Raw genomic sequence first — 27,114 nt, 5'->3', positions numbered from 1 at the left:
TTGCCTAAAGCCATGAAGCTAGTAGATGGGAGAGCTGGGCACTCCAAAAACTCCATGCTTTTTTCACTACTTCAAATGACCCCAAATGAAAGGAGAGTTGAGTGGGGCAAGCCAAGGATGATGGTTACCCTCATAGTCGGTGTGGCAAAACCCAGAGAGCAAAGGAAGAGGACGGAGAGGGGAGGCAAAAACCAGATCATGGCTTTTGGGTTTAATTTTTTTTTTTTTTAAGATTTTTTATTTATTTCTTTCCCTTCCCCCTCCTCCATTGTCTGCTCTCTACGTCCATTCACTGTGTGTTCTTCCGTGTCTGCTTGCATTCTTGTCAGTGGCACCGGGAAACTGTGTCATCTTTTTGTGTCAGCTCTCCATGTGTATGGCGCCACTCCTGGGCAGCCTGCGCTTTTTTCACACGGGGCGGCTCTCCTTGCAGGGGTGCACTCCTTGCGCATGGAGCTCCCCAACATGGGGGACACCGCTGCGTGGCAGGGCACTCCTTGCGCGCATCAGCACTGCGTGTGGGCCAGCTCACCACACAGGTCAGGAGGCCTGGGTTTGAACTCTTGACCTCCCATGTGGTAGGTGGCTGCTCTATCAGTTGAGCCAAATCTGCTTCCCAGGGTTTAATTCTAATTGCATTGTGAAACCGTGATGATGGGGGCGGGGGGCGGTTGAAGCAGGAGAGTTGGTGGTTGTGCATGCATTTTACAAAATGACCTTGGTGACTGTGTGGAGAATGAACTCCAGGGGCAGGTATGGAGGTCACCTGCTTCTCTTGCAGTGGAAGCTATGGGAGGTGTTTCCATAGCAGCACTCTCTTAGGTCTTCTCTCACCTTCCAGATTGTTCATCTCAGTGGCTGGAGACTTTTTTCTCCTCTTTGTGTGGGTTACTCTTCCCTTTTGCACCTTCAAAATGTCAGCCCCTTCTGACCTTTGAGGCATTCTCCCATCCCCCTTCTCCTTGCCATGCCTCTAATTACAGCTGTGCACTAAGAACTCCCAAAATTAGGACTTTTCTGATGTCCCAATCAAGGCTGAGACCCTGAAGCTGAGAACAAAGAGTGCTGGATGCCCATTTATTGAAAAGAAAGGTACCAGACCACAGATGCAGCGGACTCTGCAGTGGGTGACCTCAAAAAAAAAAAAAACTGCACAGGACCCCTTTGCCCTTTGCAAGGTCCTCTGTGGGAGGCTGAGTATTGATCCTTGGATTCTTTACAGAGTGGTGGGAATGCTGCCTCCCCGCCACCATGCAAGCCCCATCCCCTACCCCAGCCAGCAAAGGACTTTAAAAGAATCCCGTGTCTTCTGGAATTGAGGGGACACAGGGGTTGGAACCTGGCTCATGCCTGAACAACTCTAAAGGTGAGACTAGCTCACTGACTGGGCAGCAGAGTAAAGGGAGGGCCGAGGGGGCGTGGGCTCAACCCCCCCAGTGGGCTCTGCTGCTCTGGTGGTGTGGCCCCAGTCAGTGGCCCTTTTCTCACTCTTGGTCAAAGAGAATGAGAACAAAACCCCAAAGGTATTAAAAGGGTGTAACTGGTCAACGCACAGGAAGCTGAGAGGCAGACATGACGTGGTAACAATAGAAGAAGAAATGCCAAACAAGCAGAATTCGGTCGATCTTGGAGAACCAGCCGCAAGTGTTCATGGGAAACATCCTTACAAAGGAAGTTTATACAAAAGGTACGCATAGAAAAAAGCACATATAATGTTACCACATAGTATTCTCTTAACAAGATATTTAGTATCAGTTGAATTTGGATCTTTGTTTTCAAGCACTGGCTGTTTCAAAGAAGGAGCAAACAAAAGGAGGTCTCTTTTTCCAGCAGGGAAGTGCTCTGGCTTTGGACTCACACAGACCTGGGTTGGAAGCCCGGCTTCATAATTAACTAGTTGTGGACTTTGGGCAAATGAATCAACTTCTTCCTTCATAAAGTAAAAATAATTTCTGACAAGACTCTTACAAGAATAGAGTAAGATAATGTAAAGGACACGCTTGGCAGTGTCTGGTCTTTAGTCACTGGTTGCGAGAGAGACGGTGACATAGATCTATGTCTCTCCTTAAACTGCATTGAAAAGGGCCCATGTTGTCCTATGACTCCATCCAAGTCTTTAATTTGGGTCATTTGCTGTTTACTTTTATAGAAACATTCTGAAGCTACCAGAGAAAGTTCTCTGTAATGTCTTCTGTAGGAAACTGAGGAGGAAATAAACCAAACAGAAGCATGGGAGCATTGCTGCTTCGGTGTTCAGAAAAACTACTTGCTCATCAGGAACTAAGTTAAAAATATAATTGCAGAAATAGATGATTAAATAATATTTAGGCCAACACATTTGAGCTTTTCTCAAGCATCATCTTCTTTACAATTTTCATCTGGACTAACCTAGCCATCAAAATTTTTTTAGCTTTGCCATTTTGAAAAATAATCTAGTTTCACTGCATCAAAATTCATGTTGTATACAAAACCCACAGATAGGAGATATGTCTGTAAGGAGGAGTTGGCATTCCTACACATAGAGCTCCATACTGTGTTAGAGAGATGCTTGGATTTTTCCTTCTTGAGAAGCATGGGCATCTGGTTCCACATTCAGCTCCTGTAGAAGATTTGTCCTGGATAGCTGTAGGTCATAGTTAACATCAAATGGTAACACAATGTCATCATATTGAATTCTTGGATCTTAGTCAGATGAGTTTTTCTGTTTATGTTTTGGCATAAAAGTCAAGTTCATTTGGGCCATGGTCATGCACAGGTTAAAAATATTGTTAGCTCTGTCATCTGTATCACAAAGGACAATTCGAAATACAGTTTTGGAGTCTACATATAATACCAGGAGTTAAAAATGGTTTTTGACCTGAAGAAAAGGGGGAAATGGAAAGGACAAATAAGTTTATATGGCTATGAGTCTCCAAAAAGAGCCGGGAGGTTATCAGAGGAGTTGCCCTTATGCACACCTCAGCAGAGTCCCAGAGACAGATAGAGCAGATACAACCCCGGGTATTAGTTCTTCTGAGGGCTACAGAGACCCACAGGTTCTGTGGTCATGGCAGATGGAGTTCAGTGCCATGTCAGTTGGTCCTACTTTGGAGTTTGTGTTTCTGTGTGATGGAGCTGAACTCAGACGTGATCTTTTTTCACAAGCCTCTCCTGTTACTTTTACCAGAACTGTAGTTGGTGCTGGGGTTTAATATATAACCAGGGGACCTGAATCTCTGGACTGACCATATGATAGCCAGGCCCTGAGCCTCAACAGACTTGCAACTCCTACACTCTGGTTTATTGGACTTACCCCACTCAGCTAACATGGAGGTGAAGAGGGTCAACCACCACACCAGGGAGCCAAGACTGCCTACAACCAAAAGCAGGAGAATTGCATCCAGCATCCATGTGGAATCTAAGCCCCCTCTTGATATAGATGTGGAGTGGACACAACCATTCTAAGGTCCACAGGATGGAGGAACAGAGTATGTATTAGAGTGGACTTACTGATATTCTATTCATGAACTATTGTGATTAGTAATCGAAGAAAATGTGGCATTGGTGTGGACAAAGTGGCCATGGAGGCTGCTGGGGGTAGGGAGTGGGAGGAAGAGATGAGATGTGGGGGTGTTTTCGGGACTTGGAGTTGTCCTGGATGGTGCTGCAGGGACAGTTACCAGACATTGTACCTCCTCCTATGGTCCACTGGGTGGACTGTGGGAGAGTGTGGGCTATGATGTGGACCATTGACCATGAGGTGCAGCAGTGCTCAGAGATGTATTCACCAAATGCACTGAATGTCTCATGATGATGGAGGAGATTGTTGTTATGGGGGGAGGAGTGGGGTGAGGGGGGTGGGGGGTATATGGGGACCTCATATTTTTTTAATGTAATATTAAAAAAATAAAGACAAAAAAAAAAAGAAATACAGTTTTGAGATACATAAAATTAAGATGTCCCTGAGCTTCAGACACCAAAATAAATCTAAATCAAGATACTTAAGGAAGCTATTTCTTAATCAAACCTCTGCTAGCCAATATTTTAGGATCTGAATCATTCTCTCAATTAAAATCATTACCTCAAGGCCATAAAAATCCCATTTTCAACAGATTGTATATGAGTACCTAGTTTTATCTTCCTTCCAAGGCCATCTTTGTTCTTCAGTTATAAAGGTCCACTCTCTCTCTCCTTCCCAGTTATTTGCTGTCTGTTACACTAATTCTAGCTCTGGAAAAATAACAGGCATGTTGCAGCTGTGGGAAACAACTCTGCGTGTGCCCATACAATGTCAAAAAGAAAACCTGCTGAGAAAGTGGTTTATTCAATCAACCAGCAAACTTGATTCTGTTTTCTCCTTGAATTTGTTAAGCTTTCAAAGTGAACTTGAATTTCTCTATTCCATTTGCAAGAAGACAGTTGAATTTCTTAGTGTTGTTTGTAACGGAAGCTATAAGAGAGCAGTAGTTTGCCCCTCACCCCCACTTCCCATTAGCACGTACCTACCAGGGCACACCTTCCCCCTTTACCCAGCACACTGGGACCTTGACCTGACTAATCAGCCAGCAGTCTGCATGAGTTTAGGGCAGACTGCAACCCCATAACGAATTTGACTTTTACCACCAGCGTCTGGCTACCATTTCTTTGGGAGGCCATCCTTGATGTGAGATGTGAGAAGTCATTGAGCTTGTCTTCTGACCCAGAAGATTTATGACAAAGATGGCATGTATAAAACACACGTGACTGAAAATCATGCATAAAACGGTAAACTCTCTTACATATATTAACACTACTGATGAAGGACCGTACGAGAGTGGAAAGTGTAATTCACTTTCTAGATGACTGACGTGTTCTGGAAAACAGTAAGTTCTATAAAGGCCATACTATTTATTATTTGTTAGTAAAAATGCTTCTAAAATGTAGTCTCCAAATTCTTAAGCCAAGGTTAAGTGAGTGTAATCTAAGCCTTTCTTAATGATGAGGCTCACTGGTGACACCATCTCTTCAGCACATGGCATCATGGTTCCCCTACGTGTTTTCCTCTCACATGAAGTTCCTGGATGTCCCTTCTGCTGCATGCACCATCCTTATTCCTCATCCCAATTTGCTTCTCTTAATCTGTTATGAAAGAACAGAAACTGGACAAACAAGCCATCAAAGCGGTTTCTGAATTAAAATGAATTCTTCCCAGTCAGGGTTTGAAAGGCTCTCCTAAGGGTTAAACCACATGGAATCGGAAAATTTTCTTGTATTGCTTGCGTCCTTACTCTCTGTCTCAGGGGTGAAGTTAGTAGACCCCTTGAACTCAGAATAATGGGTGTGAAGGGCTAAGCAACAGAAAGAGCCTTCTGACCCCCTCGTAATCATGTAAGTTTATACCATAAAAAGAAACAGCTTGGATCAATCAAAGCTTGGAAAATAACCTTCTCTATTACTTTGTTTGGTTTTTGCTCTTTTTCCTCATACACTCGGAATATGGTTATATCATAAGGATAGAACCCTCTGGAATGATATTTCCATGATGTGATTAGTTTGGGAAATTCTAATTCCCCAAACGGAACAATAATCAGATTAAATGACCACAAAGGAATAAACTTGCTTTTGAAATCAAAAGAATACTTACCAAATTAGACTCTTTACTACATCCTCTCACTTTGAAAAAGAACACATTTATTCAACTATTCAATCTCTGCTGGTTGGAGCTGCCTCCTTTGCCATCCTTAGTTTTGTATAGAATGAAGTTGGGTTTGCTTTGTTTTGCTTTATGCCACCGTCTTTTTGTTATTGATGTTGTTGGGGAAGAAAATAATAATAATAAAAGCCAATACACTTAGGGCATGCATCTACCACATGGGAGGTCCACGGTTCCAACCCCGGGCTTCCTTGACCCTTGTGGAGCTGGCCCACACACAGTGCTGATATACGCAAGGAGTGCCCTGACACGCAGGGGTATCCCCTGCATAGGGGAGCCCCATGCGCAAGGAATGCGCCCCGTAAGGAGAACTGCCCAGTCTCTAGCTCTCTGAGACAGCTTGATTTGCTTAATTCATATCAGAGAGGTCATGTAATATTTGTCCTTCACTGTCTGGCTTGCTTCACTAGACATGAGGTCCTTAGCATCACCATCCCAGGGTCCTCAGGATGGAGAAATAAAATATGGATTAGAGTGGACTTCTTGGTATTCTACTGTAGAATTATTGTGACTCTAGCAATGGAAGAAATTATACCATTGATGTGGAGACAGTGGCCACAGGAGATACTGAAGGCAGGGAGAGGGAAAAAGAGGTGTGAAATGGGGGCATTTTTGGGACTTTGAGTTGTCCTGAATGATATTACAGGGACAGATGCAAGGCATTCTATATCCTGCCATAACCCACTGAATAGACTGGGAGAGAGTGTAAACTACAACATAAACTATAATCCATGCTGTGTAGCAGTGCTCCAAAATGTATTCATCAAATGCAATGAATATACCACAATGATGAAAGAAGTTGTTGATGTGGGAGGAGTGGGGGGTGGGGGGAGTGGGGTATATGGGAACCTCTTACATTTTTCAATGTAACATTGTGTGTGATCTATGTATCTTTAAAAAAAAGATAATAAAAATATATATTAATTAATTATTTTTTAAAAGCCAATGCTTTTTAAGTACTTACCATAAGCCAGGCACTATACTAAATGTTTTCCATGCATAATTTATTGAACCCTCCCCAAAACCTCGAGGTGGGTAGTACTGTTGTTCCTGTTTAACCAGTGAAGAATCAGGGGATTTGGGTATCTAAATAACTTGTTCTGAGTCATCCAGCTATTAACTGGCAGAGGCCAGATTTTCACCCAGGCAGTCTGACCCCACACTTGCTTGCTTCCCAATCATTATGGTATATAAAGAGGTAAATGTCAAAAGTAATTACTAAAATTAGTGTAATCTTGCTAAACTGCCAGCACTTGAAATTATGCAATTAAAGAAACATCTAACAAAACTGAATGTACCAGGGATGTTGTCAAAATCCCTCAGGAAATTTGGGTATGCTATAAAATACTAATTCATATTTTTGCAAGGTTAATTATGGTTTTTTAAAAACTTGCTTAATAGATAACTTCATTCAAAGTTGTCTCCCTGATGAGTACTTATGAAAAACTATAGATATAATTATATGTGTGGGAATTTTTAAAAGCAAGATCAATATCCTCCAGATAGAGCTATAGAAATGTATATAACCTCTATTAATTCTTAATGGAGGAAACGTCAAAAATGCATACTGTGGTGGAGTAGGTGTAGCTCAGTGATTGAAGGACTGCTTCTCATGTAAAGTCCCAGGTTCAATCTTCTGTACCTCCTTTATAAAAAAAAAAAAAAGCCTGCTGCAGAGTGGTTAGCAGCAGGTGAGAGGGAAGGTAGGGAGCGGGATGGAAAAAGAAACAAGTCTGAGAACAATCATCATTTTAAACATTTTCAGACCAGGCCAGTACCATTTTAGTGCATTGACAATGCTCTGTAGGCATTTTTTTTAAAAAGATTTATTTATTTATTTATTTATTTATTCCACCCCACCCCCACCCCCATCCCCCCACCCCCATTGTCTGCTCTCTATGTCCATTGGCTGTGTGTTCTTCTGTGAACGCTTCTATCCTTTTCAGCGGCACTGGGAATCTGTGTTTCTTTTTGTTGTGTCATCTTGTGTGTCAGCTCTCCGTGTGTGTGGCACCATTCTTGGGCAGGCTGAACCTTCCTTTGCGCTGGGCGGCTCTCCTTATAGGGTGCACTCCTTGCGCGTGGGGCTCCCCTATGCGGGGGACACCCCTGCGTGTCACGGCACTCTTGTGCACATCAGTGCTGTGCATGGGCCAGCTCCACACAGGTCAAGGAGGCCCAGGTTTTGAACCTCAGACTTCCCATGTGGTAGGCAGACACCCTATCCACTGGGCCAAGTCTGCTTCCCTCTGTAGGCTTTTTAGAGAACCTCAAAGCTCAATGTGTGTATTACTTACCTAGCTGGTATAGAGCAATACTTAAGAAGGAAACAACGCAAAGAGAGAATCCTTTTTAAATTTCTGTCCCAAACTCCCAAACAGCTCTTAAATAAAAGCCCCCATGGGTGTCACAATTTGGGGGCCTATGATTCTTGGTAATAGTCTTCTGTGAAATCTTTTTCCAGTTACAGATTTTTTCAAAAAGAGAGAAAAAAAACAAAACAAAAACCCAAATTTCTTAATTACTTGGCTTTTCTTTAGGGTTCTTTTCTCAGAGTTAGTATTCATGTGACACTTTTGGAAATTCACACTCAAATGTATTAACAATGGGAATTTCATTTGCATAAATAAATGTGATTATGAAGCCAGATCTGTAATATTTAAACCAATTGAACAATACAAATAAACATCTCACAATAGAATCTCTTCACTTGTTCAGAGGTAATTGTTTAAAAAAAAAATTATGCCATGGCTTGCCCCAAGCCCTCAAATATGTCATGCAAATTAACTTATGTTGACCAGTAGTAATAGGTGGGCAAACAACTACAAAGGAGGAAGGTTTGATGATTAAAGATTAGATATCAGAAGGCAGGAAAATCAAGGACCCCCTTTCCCTGAAATTTTACACAACTCTTTTCCTTACACTTCAGTTTCTCCATATTAAAATGGGGGGAAGAAAAAAGAAAAGAAAACAAAACATTTCTCTAGCAGTGTGAAAAGCCATTTATATGTAGAAGAAGTCTGCAAAGAAGGTCATTGCCCCCAAAACATTTAATTAAGGGATAATGCTCTGGAAATAGAAAGCTGTCATAGGATAAAGGTCTCCAACAGTTTTATTCAAGGAGGAGCAAAGCTCAGACATTATGGAAAATAAATGTCATGTCAAAGGTTTGATATTTATTTTCAAAGCAAGCAGCCTGAGAACAATGGTTATCAAAACCAGTGTAGCAATAATACTGAACCATTAGTGTCTTCAGACTCTGCTCACCTAAGGTAAAAGACTTGGCAGGCTTCTACTTATTGAGTAGGTCTGGAAGAGAATTTATGGAGTATGTAAATAATGAGTATGTTAATTACAAAAATATTTATACAATACAAAGAAGTGGAAAAACATATGAAGGAGACACCTGTTTGGTCTACTCAAAAATGTCAAATGAAAAGGAAGAAATTTAAAAGATTTATTCTGTCACCGAGAGGCAGAGGAGACAACCAGCTTTTTCCACTGGTTCCCTTGGCAATTGCACTCAGTTGTGAAACTCAGGATGCCACCTTCTAAGGCTGAGTGGAAAACACAATGTGTGTGTGTATTGTAGAAAATCCACTGACCATAAGCTTTTAAGTGATCCTTCTATTTGCACAAGAATTTACTAAGTACCTACTACATGGCCAGAACAAATGAGGGCTAAAATGTTTAAAAGGCTTCATTCCCACCCTTCAGAAACTTAAAACAAGGGCTTAGAGGATTCTTGATGCTGTAAACTCTGCAGCTTTTTATAACTTAACTGTTTTATCTGGAACACAGTAAGACTATTAAAATAAAACCTAGAGTTTTCAATTATTAGCACAGCTTGTCACCACAAGCTCTGTACTTGGGCAAACTGAAGGACAACTCTCAGTCAAATGATTATCATATGTAGTAACCATACTCCTATTACCACTAATACTGTAAGGTAATAATTCAACTGATGATGAATCAATTTTCACTCATGACATAACTGAATACGTACAGGAGTTTTGAAGTGGGCTTAAATTTTGCATTGCATTGTCCTATTTTTAAAAAATTACTAGTCATGATATTAAATAGTTAACTTGAAAAACAATTCCTTTATCTGCAGTTAATAGTTCACCACTGAAATACTTGAAATGGAATTTATTTCAGAAAATCACAGAAATATAAATATTTTTAAAATAATAGAAAATTACTAAGGACAGCACCCCCAAAAGTTAACAAGCAAAAAACACTCCCCCTAAAAGGCAAACTTCTTAAAATAAAAAGATGACTTGCCAAAAGTAAAAGCATTTAAAAATAGTTTACTGTTATCTAGTTTCCAAATCATTTTACAATCTAGTGTGAGAAAGTAAGGAATTAAACTGTTAATAGGAATTTATTTAAGCCAATCCTGACACCTTTCATAGCTTGAAATGTCATGATTGGATGTCAGCATTTTATGCCATACAAACATACGATGCTAGAAAATGATTTCAAGAAAATTTGTATACATTATCTCAGTTAATTCACACAACTCCACAGGGTAGCAAACAGTGAGTCCATTTTAAAGGGGCTGCCATTGCCCAAGATCAAACAGGAAAGTAAGAGTCAGGATACAAATCTGGAACTTTTGCCTCCCAGGTCTGAACACCTTCTAAGACATGAAATATTGAAAAATATTATTATTGGTCTTAGCACTGTTCCATGTATTCATTAGGCACCTAGGGAGAGGAGAAGGAGGAGGAGGCAAAAAGAAAGTAGGGGAGAGCGGAAAGCTTTTGAATTTTCCAGATAGTTCACTTTGCAATGATTAAACCAGCGTCCTCTGTTGCTCATTGCTACCACAGTGGCTGGAGTTGCTTGTTCCTATATAAACTGTGGCTGCAAAACCAGTATATGACCTTAAGTCCCAGGCATGGGTGAAGGCTGTTCTTTGGTTAGTTACCACTGAATGACTGTTTTAGCAGTTGTAATTCTTTTTTTTTTTTTTTTTTTAAAGATTTATTTATTTATTTAATTTCCCTCCCTCCCCTGGTTGTCTGTTCTTGGTGTCTATTCGCTGCGTCTTGTTTCTTTGTCCGCTTCTGTTGTCGTCAGCGGCACGGGAAGTGTGGGCGGCGCCATTCCTGGGCAGGCTGCTCTTTCTTTTCACGCTGGGCGGCTTTCCTCACGGGCGCACTCCTTGTGCGTGGGGCTCCCCCACGCGGGGGACACCCTTGCGTGGCACGGCACTCCTTGCGCGCATCAGCACTGCGCATGGCCAGCTCCACACGGGTCAAGGAGGCCTGGGGTTTGAACCGCGGACCTCCCATATGGTAGACGGACGCCCTAACCACTGGGCCAAAGTCCGTTTCCCGCAGTTGTAATTCTTTATGTGAAAAAAATCATGTCTTTCCTCTGAAACAGCCACTGGAGCCCTGATTATCAAATCCCACCACCTATTAGCAGTCTCAAGGCAATTTGTGCTATCAATAGATTTGATGCACTTCAAAGTTTGACTGGGAAATACCCCCCAGGCTTCTTCTAGCCTACCAGCCTGCAGTTATCCAATTAGTCTATTCACTTTGATTTTTAAACCATTTTCTAATCAAGAATGGAAATGTCTTTGCCAAATGTGTGGCATACAACTATAGACTGGATTGGATGCCCATTGATCTCTGCTCTGCAAACTTAAATTTTTTTTGATCTAGACCTTGAAACCAGATTGAAGTCATTAGCTATTCTCCCAGGGCAGAAATGGCTGGATATACAGCATCACAAATGAAAAGTAAAGAAAAAGTTCTCTTCATCTTGATCATTTGTGAAGATTAAGTAATAGTTTTTATTGATGTGGCTAAAAGTCAACTGAATGGCAAAAAGCAGAGTAAGTACTATAGGGCAGGAGAGACCATTTGCAGAAGCAGTAGGCAGGGAAGGTAGTAAGAGAAATAAGACCTCAGCCAGATCTTGACAGCTGAATTCACTGAGGCAGAGATGGAGGAGGGAATTCTTGGTGGAAGGAACCGGGAGAAAAAGTACAAATGCAAGAGAGGAAAAAGAGTATTGGGTGGTTTGAAGTGTTCTGTACCCTAGAAAAAACATGTTTTTAAATTCAATCCATTCCTGTGAGTATGAATTCATTGTAAGTAGGGCCTCCCTCCCCCGAGGGCTCCCTCATCTGTCCGCTCCTTGTCTCTGCTTATTGTTTGCTTGTTGTGTATGTGCACTGTATGTTTATTGTCTGCTCCTCTTCTTTTAGGAGGCACAGGGAACCGAACCCAGTGCCTACCTTTTGGGAGGCAGGTAACCAACAACTTGAGCCACCTCCGCTCCCTGCTCATTGTGTCTGCTTGTTGCATCAGCTTGTTGTGTCTGCTTATCTTCTTTCACAAGGTACTGGAATCAAACTGGGGGCCTCCCATGTAGGAGGTGGGCACCCAACTGCTTGAGCCACATCCACTCCCTAGTAGGACCTTTTGATGAGATTACTTCAGTTAAGATGTGACCCAATCAATCAGCATGGCATTTAATCCTATTACTGGAGTCCTTTTTAAGAGGAGTGAAATTCAGACAGAATGAGAGAAAGCCAGGAGGGAGCAGCCAGAAGCTGAATATCAGTGAAACCCAGAAAAGTCGGGAGCCAGGAGCTGCCGCCATGTGCCTTGCCATGCAACAAGCTAAGGACCAAGGATCACCCCAGCACACCCCCGTCTTTGGGGAGAAAGCATCGCCTTGATGACACCTTGATCGGGACTTTCCTCTAGCCACGAAACCGTAAGCTAATAAATTCCCATTGTTAAACTGGCTTGAGCAGTTAAGGAAACTAAAATAGGTGCAGGGCTGCGAGTCACAGCGGCGTAGAGCCTTCTGGTGTGAGATAGCGCTGGAGAGGCGTTTGTGGAGGTCCTCGAAGGCCATGTTGAGAAGTTAGTCTCTGAGCAGAAAAGCAGCGTTTTAAGAATACTAAGTAGACTGGCGCGCCGGGTCAAGTGGAGGGGGAGGACTAAAGGCAGGTGACCAAGGAGAACCGACGTTAAGTTCAGGGGTGGGTAAGGGCGGTGCGATGGGAACGGTGAGGCAGGGAGGACTGGAGAAGAGCAACTGCCTCGCCTGCGCCCAGGAGCACTGCGGTTGGCACCTCCTGTTACAGTCCAAAGTATCGGCCCACGTGGGGCTTCCTAGGAAGGGATTCACTTTAACAGATATGGACGGGGAATGGGGAGATGGAGGAGTTCCTCGCTTTGAAGTTGCAAGCCCCAAAACATATACACCTGTATAAATTGATAGGTTGAAACTTCTCTGTTCCTTTTGTATCCTTATCTCAACCCCCAAAGATTTAGCCAAAAAAAAAAAGTCCAAAAAAGCCATGAAACACAGGAATTCAAGGGGGCTCTGGGAACACTTTATTTTAAAAGAAAGCTAACTCCAGTTGGATGTGGACTATTCCAAACTTTTCAGTCGGTACAATGGAAGGAAAATCCAAGAATCCCAGGGGTCTCCTTATGCCTACAACCCTATGTTGGAACCTTAACCCTGTTAGAATAACCTTCTGGCTTTAAGTGTTTACAATTTAATGGATTTATTCTACACAAATTCAGAGAAACTTGATGTATCTCTGCATGAGCAGAAAAAATGTCAGGGAAGTTTTTAAGCAATTCAAGGCTCATACCCTGTTACCTGGTATGTGCATGCATATAATCAGATAGTCGAGTTTTTAGCATCCAAGTTTATGCACTGCCTCTCTACAACCAACTTCTGGCCTTATCGCTTCCAGAAATGCAAGTCCTTCCCCTTCAGGGGCTCTCAAGGTTGGCACATTCTATTCCCGCAACACCTCTCCACAGAAAGATGGCGCCGGATAGGAAGCTTCCCCCACACCCTCAGCGGGCAGCCAGGCCCTCAGAAGCTGCTTGCTGGGCAGCCTCAATTTCAACTCTTTCCAATCCTTTGGCTATTTTGAGACGGCCCCTTGAGGGCCTGAGAGAAGCCTGATGGAGAAGTCACTGGGGTGACTGAAGGGTGCTGTCCAGTTCCTCTCCTTTCTAGCCCCTCCTTTCCTTGCCCCCCCCCCCGCTCCCCCCACCCCTTTCCTCAACCTCTCCAGATATACAGAACGAGGCCGAGAAGTCCCAGGGCAGGGGTGAATAAACAAATTCATCGCTCTCCAGTTGTGACATTCTGAATATCAATTTGGGGCCTAAAGCAAATTTATAGGTTTGGATTTAGGAGAAGGGAGTTAAAACTGCCGACTTCATGCGTTTACTAGGCATTGATTGCTTTTTTGCTCGTTTTGAGCTGGGTAGCTGGGGCAGTCTGTCTCTCTCTGCAAGGTAAGAGTATGATTCCAGTCCAGATGTTGATGTTCTTTCCAGATGCTGTTTTTTAAATTCCAATGTTTGAAAGATGTGTGAGCCGTGTATAACATTTTCATGTGCCCCTACATGAAAAATAAGAACCTGCATTTGCCAACTCAAAAACCACTGACAGGCAGCAGACTTGGCCCAGTGGTGAGGGTGACCCTCTACCACATGGGAGGTCCGCGGTTCAAACCCCGGGCCTCCTTGACCTGTGTGGAGCTGGCCAATGAATGCACAATGCTGATGCACGCAAGGAGTGCCCTGCCATACAGGGGTGTCCCCCGTGTAGGGGAGCCCCACACACAAGGAGTGCGCCCCGTAAGGAGAGCTGCCCAGCGTGAAAGAAAGTGCAGCCTGCCCAGGAATGGTGCTGCACACACGGAGAGCTGACACAACAAGATGACTTAACAAAAACAAACACAGATTCCCGTGCTTCTGACAGCAACAGAAGCGGACAAAGAACACGCAGCAAATAGAACAGAAAAGGGGAGGGGGGGAGGGAGAGAAATAAATAAATCTTAAAAAAAAAAACAAAACCACTGACAGCTTTAAATCCTTTCAGCTTTTAATCCTCTTGAATATGTATGTATTTTCTTCTCCGACCTTTCCAGGACTAAGTCTAGAGATTTGAGAACCTGGGAACTTGGGCAAAGGCAAAAGCGACCAAGAAATCTGAAGTGTCAGTTCATTCCGTCAACCCAAACTGACAGTTCCTTTTTTGTTTACATTGACTCAGCTCAAACTTGAAATCACAAGTGCTTAATACAGCAAAATACAGGTGCCATTACTGAATGTGAAAAGTATGAAATGTAATTAAGTGTGTTCTTTCTTCACGGCGGTGCCATTTACTTTGTACGTTACCACTTGTTTCTTTAAGCCTTCCTGTATGACCGGCACACACTGTTGCATCATACTCACACATTCATTAGCTGGGGCTGGGGAATGTGTGTTTTTCCAATTCATCCTCAGCGTTGGCCTTTAGGCACAGAATCCTTCGCTTCCTTTCTGCATGCACCTCTCTGGAACAACAGAAGCTCCTTACAAAACAGCGCGCAGAAGAGGGTTCCGACAGCTGCGCTGTTTCCTTCTGCAAGGCGCGCTGCTGGAAAGTTTCCCCTGCCCTCGAGCACCCGCCTCTTATCCCGGGAGCTGGGGAACGCAGGCTGGCTGGGTCCCCTTTCGACGAGGAAAGGATTTTACAAACACCCTCTTAGGCTGTCAGAGAAATAGTCTCTCAGCCAAACTTCTCCAACCCCGGCGGACAGACAGTCCCAGGCGCTCTGGCGCTTGAAGAACACCGAGGACCCTTCCCCAGTAAGGGGAGCGCGCGCTCTCCTCTGCAGGGGACCGGGGCCCTGGAGTAGCAGGTACCCGGGGAGAGCCGGGGAGCAGGAGGAGTGGGCAGGAGGGAGCTGGAGCACAGACCGGAGCAAAACGCGGGAGGCAAAAGGACGCAGCAGGGAGCCGAGTACTGGAGGGAGTGGGAGCCGCAGGAGGAGGCGGAGATTCGGGAAGGAGCAGGAGACGCCGGAACTAGGCGCGCGCAGGGGAAATTGGGCGCTGCTACCCGAGGGCGCGGGATGGGGAGCGCGCAGGAAGCCGCGGACCCCTGCCCGGCGCCCGCACCGCACTCGGTTCCCTACTCCCCTGAGCGGCTTAATTGCCGGTGGGAGGGAGGTGCGGGGGACCCAGGAGGACCAGATAGGGGCGTGCCTTTGCCACGATTGGCTGCGGGAGCCTGACGCGAGGCCCCGGGGGTGGCTTGGAGGGGTGGGAGCGGGGTGGGGTGGGTGCTGGGTGCCGGAGCAGCGGGCCGACGCGCTCAGAAACATGCTGAGGTCCCGGCGGTCGTTCCAGCAGCGGCAGCGGCTCCAGCAGCAGCGGCGGCGGCGGCGGCGGCGGCGACAGCGCTCGGCTCCGGCAGGGAAGGCGCCCGGCGCCGATGCCTCGGGCCCTGCGCCGCGGCTGCGCTGACCTGGCCGCGACCTCCCTCCGCGCGCCCGGCCGCCTGGGCTTCTGGGGTATTCCCCGACCACGGCCCAGCCCCGCCACCCACCCCGCCCCCGGCCTCCGCACCTCGGCATGGGCGCGGGGGCGCTCGCCCTGGGCGCCTCCCAGCCCGGCAACCTGTCGTCGGCCGCGCCGCTCCCCGACGGCACGGCCACGGCGGCTCGACTGCTGGTGCCCGCGTCGCCGCCCGCCTCCCTGCTTCCCACGGCGAGCGAAGGCCCCGCGCTGCTGTCACAGCAGTGGACGGCCGGCATGGGCCTGCTGATGGCGCTCATCGTGCTGCTCATCGTGGCGGGCAACGTGCTGGTGATCGTGGCCATCGTCAAGACGCCGCGGCTGCAGACGCTCACCAACCTCTTCATCATGTCCCTGGCCAGCGCCGACCTGGTTATGGGGCTGCTGGTGGTGCCGTTCGGGGCCACCATCGTGGTGTGGGGCCGCTGGGCATACGGGTCCTTCTTCTGCGAGCTCTGGACCTCGGTGGACGTGCTGTGTGTGACGGCCAGCATCGAGACCCTGTGTGTCATCGCCCTGGACCGCTACCTCGCCATCACGTCGCCCTTCCGCTACCAGAGCCTGCTGACCCGCGCGCGGGCGCGGGCCCTCGTGTGCACCGTGTGGGCCATCTCAGCCCTGGTGTCCTTCTTGCCCATCCTCATGCACTGGTGGCGGGCTGAGGGCGACGAGGCGCGTCGCTGCTACGACGACCCCAAGTGCTGCGACTTCGTCACCAACCGGGCCTACGCGATCGCCTCGTCCGTCGTCTCCTTCTACGTGCCCCTCTGCATCATGGCCTTCGTGTACCTGCGGGTGTTCCGCGAGGCCCAGAAGCAGGTGAAGAAGATCGACAGCTGCGAGCGCCGCTTCCTCGGGGGCCCCGCGCCGCCGGCCTCGCCCGCGCGCTCGCCGGGGTCCGCGCGCGCCGCCGCGCAGCTGCCCAACGGGCGCCCCAGCAGGCGGCGGCCCTCGCGCCTCGTGGCCCTGCGCGAGCAGAAGGCGCTCAAGACGCTGGGCATCATCATGGGCGTGTTCACGCTCTGCTGGCTGCCCTTCTTCCTGGCCAACGTGGTGAAGGCCTTCCACCGCGACCTGGTGCCCGACCGCCTCTTCGTCTTCTTCAACTGGCTGGGCTACGCCAACTCGGCCTTCAACCCCATCATCTACTGCCGCAGCCCCGACTTCCGCAAGGCCTTCCAGCGCCTGCTCTGCAGCGCGCGCCGCGCCGCCCGGAGGCGCCACGCGGCCGCCCGCGACGGGCCGCGCGCCTCCGGCTGCCTGGCGGTGGCCGGGCCGCCGCCGTCGCCCGGGGCCGCCTCCGACGACGACGACGTCGGGGCCGAGCCGCCCGCGCGCCTGCTGGAGCCCTGGGCCGGCTGCAACGGCGGGGCGGCGGCGGACAGCGACTCGAGCCTGGACGAGCCGAGCCGCTCGGGCACGGCCTCGGAATCCAAGGTGTAGGGCCGGCGCCCGGCCTCCCTAGAGCCCGCACGCGGGGCCTGCGCCCCGGGAGGAGGAGAGAGCCGGCGGCCGCGAATGGCTTCCCAGGGAAAAGTGGAGGAGCTCCGTGTTTACTCAAGACCGAAGGCAGGTGAACTCAAAGCCCACAAACCTCATCTGAGTCATCCAAGACAAACAGCAAAGCCGCGGACCGTTGCCCAGAAAGGAAAGTTGGGGAGGGGTGGGAAAGTGGCTTGCAGGTTTTCTTGGATTTTTTTCTCTTTGTGGTTGGGCCTTCTTTCGCATGTGCCTGTGTTGCGTCTTTCGATTCTCCTCCCTGCCCCAGGGATCGCCCATACTTTCTGCGAAGACCGGCGTGGAAACTGGCTGGGTAGGAGAGAGCAGAGGCTTTAGGGACTGGAAGGGAAGTCTATTAGTTAGCTTCCATCCATTCCCAGGAACAAGAGCACACTCTACCGGGGCATGGGGGGCGGGGTGGGGGGCGGGGGTGTGAGACAATTTGTCAGGACACGTTCCTGTTTGCTTTCTAGAGAATTTTCATTCTAACTCTCAAGTAAGTTTATTTCCTGTTCTAAAGCAAAGAGAAAAGATAGATTCAAAATTCATGCTTCAAGAATAAGCTGTTCTTGGAACAAGCCTCACCTTGCTTTTTTTTTTTTGTAGGGCAAACTTGGTGTCCCGGTGTTCCCCGGTGGTCAGGCTCAGGGATTTCTACCTCACACTGTGCATATTGCACAGCAAGATAGAAAGACTTGTTTATATTAAACAGCATATTTATATATCAATATTAGTTGGAAGGACCAGGCACTGAGCGTCTGTAACATGTGACTCTGTCAATTGAAGACAGGACAGAAAAAGGAAAAAAAAAAAAAAGGAAACAGTTTTGGTATGAAAACAGATTACTGCACATTTGGGTAAAAACAAAGCAAGGAGTGATTCAAAATGCCATTTTTGCACAGTGTTAGAAATTATGAAGTCCACGAAGATGTTACTTGCACAGAAAATATTTTTAAAGGGGTGGGAGTGGATCTTAAAAACTAAAATAAAATTAAAACGCTACTTCTATTGTCTATTATATTATTGAGTTAATGATTTATTGGGAAAATATCTTTTTATACTCTTTTATCATGGTACTGTAACTGTATCCATATTATAAATATGATTACGTTAAGGACTTTTTTTATTATTTTTTTATGTTCAAGTACCCACATGAACATGCTGGTAAAATTTAGCACTTGTGTGTAAATTCTATTTCCTCTTGTGTGTTTTACCAAGTATTTATACTCTGGTGCAACTAACTACTGTGTGAGGAATTGGTCCGTGTGCAATAAATACCAATGAAGCACAATCAAGATTATGTACCATGTTTCTGTAAGGGGTCAGTGAGAGTGGAAAAGACAGTTTGTTTTGCTTAAAATACAGACTGGATTTCCAATATAGCTCTTTTAATAGCTTTTCATGACTCAATAACATAGCAAAATGCCTCTAGACCAAAAAAGGTTGCGCCTACTTAGAGCTGCACACTCGCCCTAATTTTTCACAGCCGGATTCAAAGTATTCTAGACTACTTATAGGCGCTTTCAAGATCCCATCTGCTGCACTTGACTTAAGTAACATTTGGGCATTGTGTATCTTCAAAATAAACTGCTAGGGCCAGGTTACTCAGCTGCAGCTTTGCATAGAAATGCAGGGAAGAAGACTAATTCATTGAATAATCACTTGCCTATTTAGAATGTGACAAGTGGCTTCCATGGCTGTTTTTAATGTGTCGTTTTCCAGTAGAACACCACAGCTTACAGATGACCCGTGTATGCATACTTCTCCAATGGCTGTTTAGAATGAAAAATGCTTTCATGATTTAGCAAAATTTATAAAATGGCTTCTGAAGTAAATACTTTTTCTCTCGAGTCATTAAATAGATGTCAGCAGAAATTCTGGGCAGATCCCTGGTAAAGGCAAATGTGAAATTCATTTAACTTCGTAACAAAATTACAACATCCAACTGACTGGACATCTTTCATAAAATTAGTTCCTTTGAAAGTACAGTGAAATTCCAGCCTGGGATTAATTCTACAGTCTTCAAAGTAAGTTTCGTTAATATTTTTCTTTGTATTTGTAAACAGGCTTCAGTAAAGAGACCAAAGCGAAGGGCATAAAGTTTTGGCTCGTGCCGTGCTTTAACACTGCACAGACTATTCTCCACTGGGGAAAGTCAGGACTGATTACGTTTTTTTTGCAGTGGGATATTCTAAAGACTAGAGGGACTCAGTCGTCAGAGAAAGGTTAATGATGTAGATACTTTAGAGACTAGCAGGAGGGCTTGAACAGTAGCAGTTTCAACAAACGCTGCTAAGGAAATTTAACCCCTTTCTCTAGCAAAAAAAAAAAGGAAAACAAAGATCAAGATGGCAAGGCTTGGTTGAAAATACTGATAAATACAAATACTTCGAGAAATGTATTTTGGAGAATGCATAATCAATTTCAAGATGGACTCTCAATATGCTTTCCTTGGGAACTTTATAAATACAGGCCATTTCTATCCTCCCCTTCCCTGCCATGCGTGGGTTAGATGCATTTTATTAGAGACTTTATCCCATCTTTATTTTAAGTTACACTAGAAAATTAACAGGCATTCAGAGTTTGATCTGAAGAACACCAAGGTACCAGATTAATGATGTACTTTAATGGTTTCCTGATTATTTACTTATTTTGTCTAGGTAAGTCTTCTCATTTAAAGAAAATGAAAACTTCCAAGTATAAAACATACGTATAGGCCCATCTAACCTCAGGTCTTAAATGTCTTGAAAGTTTTCTAAATTTTAAGAACAAATATGTATAATAATAACTACCTATAGGTAAGTTTAAATTCCTTCCCACACAATTTTATTGATGGTCCAGATGAAAGGATATACAATGAAATCTATGAAATCTCAAATTTGAAGGTGACACCAAGTTTTGTTAAGCAGAGAGAAATCTTAAGTGGAGCAGGTTTAGTGAACTGTTGGAATGGGCGCACAAAAGATATAGTTTCATTGTTTTCCAGGCACTGCCTTCAGCTGAGCTCTGTCTAAAACCACCTTTTCATATCATATTGGTAAATCCTTAGCTTCCTGGTCTCTTTCAGCATTTAGGATAGTCTCAATCCAGTATGTAACCTCTGACCCAACCATACAACTCCGTGGCCCCTGCTTGCTTCCATTAGATACTCCAGCAAGTTTCCTGCCTTTAAGAGTCTCCAGGAGAGAGGCAGGCACCCCCCTTCATGTTTTCAGAAGATCTCAAACTCCAAGGGCACCTGCTACACTCTTCCAAAAACTCTCTCCCCTCTATATCAGAGTGGCCCTGGTCTAGGACCTTGCATTCTCCAGCTTACTTGACAGCAGACCAAGAAATCAGATGTCTATATTGGTTAGCTATTGCCACAATAATGCTGCATAATGACTATCGCAAAACACAATGGCTTAAACCACATTTATTTTTTCTCACCAATCTGGTCAGCTGAGGAGTTTGGCAGCTAGAGGGTTGGATGATTTAGTATGGATTTTTTTTTTTTAATTAGAGAAGTTGTGGGTTTACAGAAAAATCATGCATAAAATACAGGGTTCCTATATTCTACCCTCTTATTAACACCTTCCATTAGTGCAGTATATGTTACCATTGATGAAAGCACATTTTTATAATTGTACTATTAACCATAGTTCATGGTTTAACTTAGGATTCACTGTTTGTGTTGTGCATTTTTATGATTTTTTCAAGAATGTTTACTCTAGTAGCTTATATACAACCTAAAATGTCCCTTTTTAACCTCATTCAAATACATAATTCAACACTGTTAATTACACTCATGTTGTGCTACCATCACCACCGTCCATTACCTAAACTTTTCCATTGTCTCCAAGGTTTAGATTCTTTAATGGATATTTTGTGAGGAAACCACCGTAATCTTGGGACCAGGCTATATGTATCTGTAGGAAATAGAAAAAGATTGCCCTGTATTCCTCTGAGCTCTCCAATTGATTACGAGGATTCAGAAATAGATTGTGCCAATGATTCTGAATACCCATGAAAACTACTTGTTTGGTGTTTTTGAAGAAGATGGACATTGCTTTATAGTAGAAATGTGGGAAACCAGACTTCAAATCCCAGTAGTGACGGCAGTGAGAGAAGGAAACTGTCAACCCTATTTAAACTGGCAAGGGACTGTACTGCAGAACCCAGTGACAGGGAGAGGGCCGCGAATATGCAGGAAGTCAGCCTTATCCTTATGTGTCTGCGAGTAACAAAAGTACAAAGTCATAAGCCTGAAAATCAGAACTGTGAAGTTCATTGTGATCAAGAGCCATTGATCTGCCCCCTTGGAAATTATGTTTAGGCTCTCTAATGAGTACAGTTCTCTGTAAAGGTCTCTAATGTGTAACCATCAAGATTTTCTAAGATATATAAATTCTCCCTCCAGAGTAGAAATATATAATCAGCTTAGATATAACTTTGTCCCTGGGTGAACTTACCTACATAAAACTTTACAAATAGAGTTTATTTTTTGGTCCCCTCTTTCTTAGGAACTGGAATTATTAATAACTTCTAAGTGGCTATTGTGAACCCTTTCCTTGTTAAGGCACATTTTCCTAGTTTATTTTAATTTCACATTTTGTTGAATGTGCTGACTTCCTCTGACAATATGTAAAATTGCCAGGCAGAAATTCTGTACCCAGAGTATCACAGTGATATATTAACATTTTAAATTTTTAACAAGAACTTCTAAGCGAGAGTCTAAAGGAAAATAATTCATTAAGTTTTGCTGCCAGTCGCGAAGGGTTTTTGCTGTTTTTTGTTTTGTTTTTAACAAAGCTGGACCCATTAGTTCTTCTGAAGGAAAAAATTTAAACTTTAGCAATAATTCCAATTAACCACACTGGCACAGACAATGTCGCTTTATTTGTACATTTCTGGCATAATGTGCTGAGAAATACTTAATTCTTTTGACACGCTGCCAATTTTCTACTAATCAAAATGGAGAAGATATGCACTGTTTGGATTATACCTAAAAATAGTTGTGCTAAGTCACATCAGCAAATGGGATTAAATTAATTTCTCTTTCTTCCTCTTCACACACATCCTCCACATGATTTAAATTTCCATCTAGAATACTGCTCCTGAATCTCATCCTTTTTTATTCAGTGTGTACCATATTGAAGTATATTACATTGCAGTGATTTTTAAGCAAACTGCTGAAATCTGGAGCATACACTTCTGGGGAGTATGCCCCTTCTGAAATTCCCATTTTTACCCTGCTCTTACTTTTAAAGTTTCTAGTAAGTAGCCCTTACAGTGTGATCAAAGAGGCTTAATATTATAAATAGATGATGTATGGATGCATTTACCTCATCTTTTTCACCCTTTTATGGGAGGAGGGTGATAGTTTCTAAATCAGTCAGGTTTGGTCACTTGGTGAAACAGTTAATAGGTTTCAAATCCAATTCTTGTCATGACAGACTGGAGAAAACAGCAGCAGCATTAGAGCATGGGCTTTGCAGTTATGTTAGCAGCGTGCAAGAAAGCTAGCAAGTACCTGCCTACACCCACTAAGTTGTTGGCTTCACTTGGACATTGGACTAAAACCATCTTGAACCTGTCTCTACATTCTGTCCTGAAGCCAGTTCTTGTCTTAGAAACACCACCTTTGCTAGTCCTTCTTTTCAGCACTTCTTCAGTTATTCTTGAACAAACTGGAAACATCTAGAACATCTAGTTCTAGATTCGTTCTCTTCAGAGCAACACTAACTTCCCATGAATAGTTTCCAACAGCTCTGATTTTTAACCTTTCTCAGTGTTGACAATTCTTTTTTCCCCTTCACATTTCCTTGCTCGTATCAGTTAATTAGTGTTAGTAAGATCACACAGTTTTCTTCCTATTTATGACAGGAAGCTTACCTAAGATGCATTTTAAATATCATAAGATTGGATTTCTTCCTGAGAATTCAGAATTGCTGCTGATTATGTAGCAACTCAAAGCAAAATAATAATAATAATTGTTGTTGCTGTTGTTGTCGTACTTTTCCTATAGAAAGTCCTAATGTGGTGTTTAATGTTTGGGGTATGGGCTTTCTCTTTCTGGCAATGTGAGTTCTTAACTTGTAAGACCACAGTCTTTCGGTATCCTGGTTCCAAAGGGTAGCTGATTTGGGGGAATAGTGGGTAAAACTAGGAGAGCAGAAAACTTGCTCAAGCAGATGGCCCACTTTTCAGTGTTGGCTCATTCCCAGTTGTGGTTCCCACTGCTCAGATGACCTTGGGGAAGTCAGTCAGTTTCCCCGCAGCTCAGGTTCCCCTCCCAGAAAGCTTTCTTCAGTAGTCTTTGTTTATAAATCCCTTTAAGATATTCTGGTGGATGGAGTTCTTTGCTTTGCAAAGTCTATCATTTCGACTACTTCCTTCTTACCTTCTTTTTCCCTTCCCTTGCAACTCCACCCACAAAAATCCCTCAGTTTTTTTTAAGTGAAAAGAACAACTAAGAAAAGCTAAACTACACATAATACCCCCTGCATCCAAACAAACGGTCCTTCATTTCTTATTGCACTTAAAATTCCGCAAAAACCACAACTGAATGAAATAATCTTCCCAAACATCGGATTAAAAAAACCTGTTTGCTTAAGTGCTGGGCAAAAGCGGTTGCTTCATGATTCTTAACCCACAGCCACTTTGAGAAAAGTAAGTCAACTCTATGATTTTGCCCTGAGTTGTAAACACTAAGAGCAACGATCTAGATTGTTCTCTTTTTATGGGAATAGCAGTTCAGAGATGAAAAGTATTGAGAGCAATGGGAGTTTGTATTTCTGTTTACCTCTGTTTTGTGGCTTGCACGGTATCGGGTTTCTTTGTTCCCAACGTAATAACAGTGACAAATCTATGGGAACTTTGCTGTTAGGTTAACTCAAGAAACTCACCTGCAATTTTGAGGTCCTTGTTAAATATGTTTTTAGTAGATGTTCCAGTGACATTTTCTGTACTCCAGGGATTTTGTTTTAAAGTCAATTATAGGCAACATTTCACAAAGATGCTCTTTTTAAAGAAATCATTATGTTTGAGTGATTTTGTGATCAGTACTGAGAAAATGCTTTTTTTCCCTTAATGTAGACACATGTCAGCAAAACTGAGTTGCTGGGGAAAAAATCCAGAATCTTCAGCTTGGGAAGAACTTTGACCTGTCTACCCCATCCTCTTGCCTATACCTGCCCACATCAATGCAGGCCCTAAGGATTCAGTCTGAGAGTTAAAGACCTGGGCTACCGTTTAATAGCCCTTCCCATTAGCAAATGCTTCTTGTAGAGCTAACCCAGTCCCTCATGTTGTTTTGATTCATGATTGACCTCGGTGGACTCTGAAAACTGATGACTGAGTCATTATTCCCTGTATAAAAGTCATCAAGCCATAGAACTCAAAATGAGAAAAAGTACTGCAAAAAAGCGGTAAAGTCTAACATGAATATTAGCAAGTCCTCACAGTACTGAGGAGTGAAAAAAGTATCCTACAAGCACAGTACAAAGCAGGCAACATACATTTTCCTCCTTTGGGATTAAGTGCTGTCTTCCCACCTTGCAAGCCCCATGATAGGTACTCTGAATATTTATTGCCTCAAATGAGCCCAGAGTCAGAGACACAAGTTCTCCAGGGCTTCTGCAAAATCCAGGCACACAGTAATTAACGGGTTTAACCAGCACTGCCTGCTGCAAGTAGATGTGATGTAACCCTCCACTTCCTTTGTAAATCCAGATTTTAACTAGTAGACATAAAAAACAGTATCTCAAAGAAAGATGTTAATCCTCAAACGGCAACTAATGTAGGGCAGCCTCTGTGAGGGTCACAGAAAACAGTGGCGCTTTCCAAATATTTCTAAGAAATTTGTTTAATTCTAGAAAGGGCACATACACTGCAGGAATTTTGTACTTTAGCTATGTAAATTCAGTATGAAGGTGGTACATACTGTATGGAAATGTACATCGTTCTTTAAAAATAGACATTTCACTAAATTGTTAAATTGCAACTACAGGCTCTATGTTTGTCGTTGTCAATGTGTAAAATACTTGATTTATTTGTCACTTACATTACATCCTAATTCTTATAATACTTCTTCCCTTTCTAACTGGGAGATCTAGAGTCATCTTTCTTATTGGACTTTACAGGGGAAAATAAAAACCTTTATTGTTGTCCCTGGATCCTAACAGTCAAAAATACCTAAGAGAATCAAATTCTGTTCAACTCGTGCACAGATTTCTATTTTAAATTTTGTTTCTGCATCTCTATACACTTAAGAAATGGCAGTATACTCATAAAGTCTACTGGAACAAACAAACATCACAGCCCTCTCAAATTTTACAGTACACACTCAGGTCTTTTTCTCTTGAAATAGGTTCATAATCGTTATCCTCCATCCTTAACACAAGAAATAGAGTTTATGTTGAAACTTTAGCTATTTCAAGGGAAATTATATGGATTCTTGCCTTTTGGCAAAGTGTTAGGACTTTACCTGATGGATTTTTATGTATGTATGTAGATTGCCAGTACTTCAGGATTCATTTTAAATATCATATTTTTATTACCTTACCAGGGTTATTGTTTCCAGGAGATTCAGTGTTGAGGTTTCTGATTGGGAAGGTGGAGAGCATCACAGAGCCTGATGTGTGGAGACTTCCACGGGGCACGTTTCCTTCAAGCATTTAGCCCTTGGCCTTAGATGCTTAGAAGCCCACTTGGATAAGGAGGCATTTCTCTGGGTCAGCTCCTGAGATTGACGTATAAAATCAGGAAGCGGGAAGCGGACTTGGCCCAGTGGATAGGGCGTCCGCCTACCACATGGGAGGTCCGCGGTTCAAACCCCGGGCCTCCTTGACCCGTGTGGAGCTGGCCCATGCACAGTGCTGATGCGCGCAAGGAGTGCCCTGCCACGCAGGGGTGTCCCCAGCGTAGGGGAGCCCATGCACAAGGAGTGCGCCACATAAGGAGAGCCGCCCAGCGTGAAAGAAAGTGCAGCCTGCCCAGGAATGGCACTGCACACACGGAGAGCTGACACAACAAGATGACACAACGAAAAGAAACACAGATCCCATGCCACTGATAAGGATAGAAGCGGTCACAGAAGAACACACAGTGAATGGACACAGAGAGCAGACAATTGTGGAAGGGGGGCAGGGGGGCAGGGGGAGCAGGGGGGTGGGGGGGTGGGGGGAACAAATAAAAATATTTTAAAAATAATAATAATAAACTAAAATCAGGAAGCCAACTTAATATTCTACAATGTAGCTGTTACAAGGCCAATCCCACACCCGTGGGCAGATCATTTTAATCAAGCGGTTGCTTATAAGCATGGGATCAGAACCAGGGAGGCTGGCTGCAAATTTAACATTAAGGGCATCAGGCTAGGATTTCCTGCTGCATCCATTTCTACCATGAGACGGGAGTACTGGAAGCCTGATGGCTACGGCTGACTCTCTTTTCTCCCCTACACGGGGCTTGGATGGCCACGAGCAACATTTGATGCTACACCTCTCCTTTTCCTGTCACCACTAGCTGTGCCCACCCCACCCTGTAATATACAGACACATTCTTCCCTAACATAAGTCAAGTCATCTCTGCAGGTAACATCCACCTCTTGGC

At 44.3% G+C, this 27,114-nt stretch overlaps 1 protein-coding gene across 1 annotated transcript; it reads left to right on the top strand.

The window, feature by feature from the left end:
* The first annotated feature begins 15,802 nt into the window (after positions 1-15,802).
* ADRB1 (adrenoceptor beta 1) lies at positions 15,803-25,338 on the top strand. The gene has a single exon (XM_058298354.1). The coding sequence runs from the start codon at positions 16,078-16,080 to the stop codon at positions 17,461-17,463; it is 1,386 nt and encodes a 461-aa protein (XP_058154337.1). The 5' UTR covers positions 15,803-16,077; the 3' UTR covers positions 17,464-25,338.
* The last annotated feature ends 1,776 nt before the right edge of the window (positions 25,339-27,114 follow it).

Source organism: Dasypus novemcinctus, chromosome 6 (genome assembly GCF_030445035.2).
Source record: "Dasypus novemcinctus isolate mDasNov1 chromosome 6, mDasNov1.1.hap2, whole genome shotgun sequence".
Classification (NCBI taxonomy): Eukaryota; Metazoa; Chordata; class Mammalia; order Cingulata; family Dasypodidae; genus Dasypus; species Dasypus novemcinctus.
The sequence above is the reverse complement of the archived record's forward strand: the minus strand, read 5'-3'. Positions and strand labels throughout refer to the sequence as shown.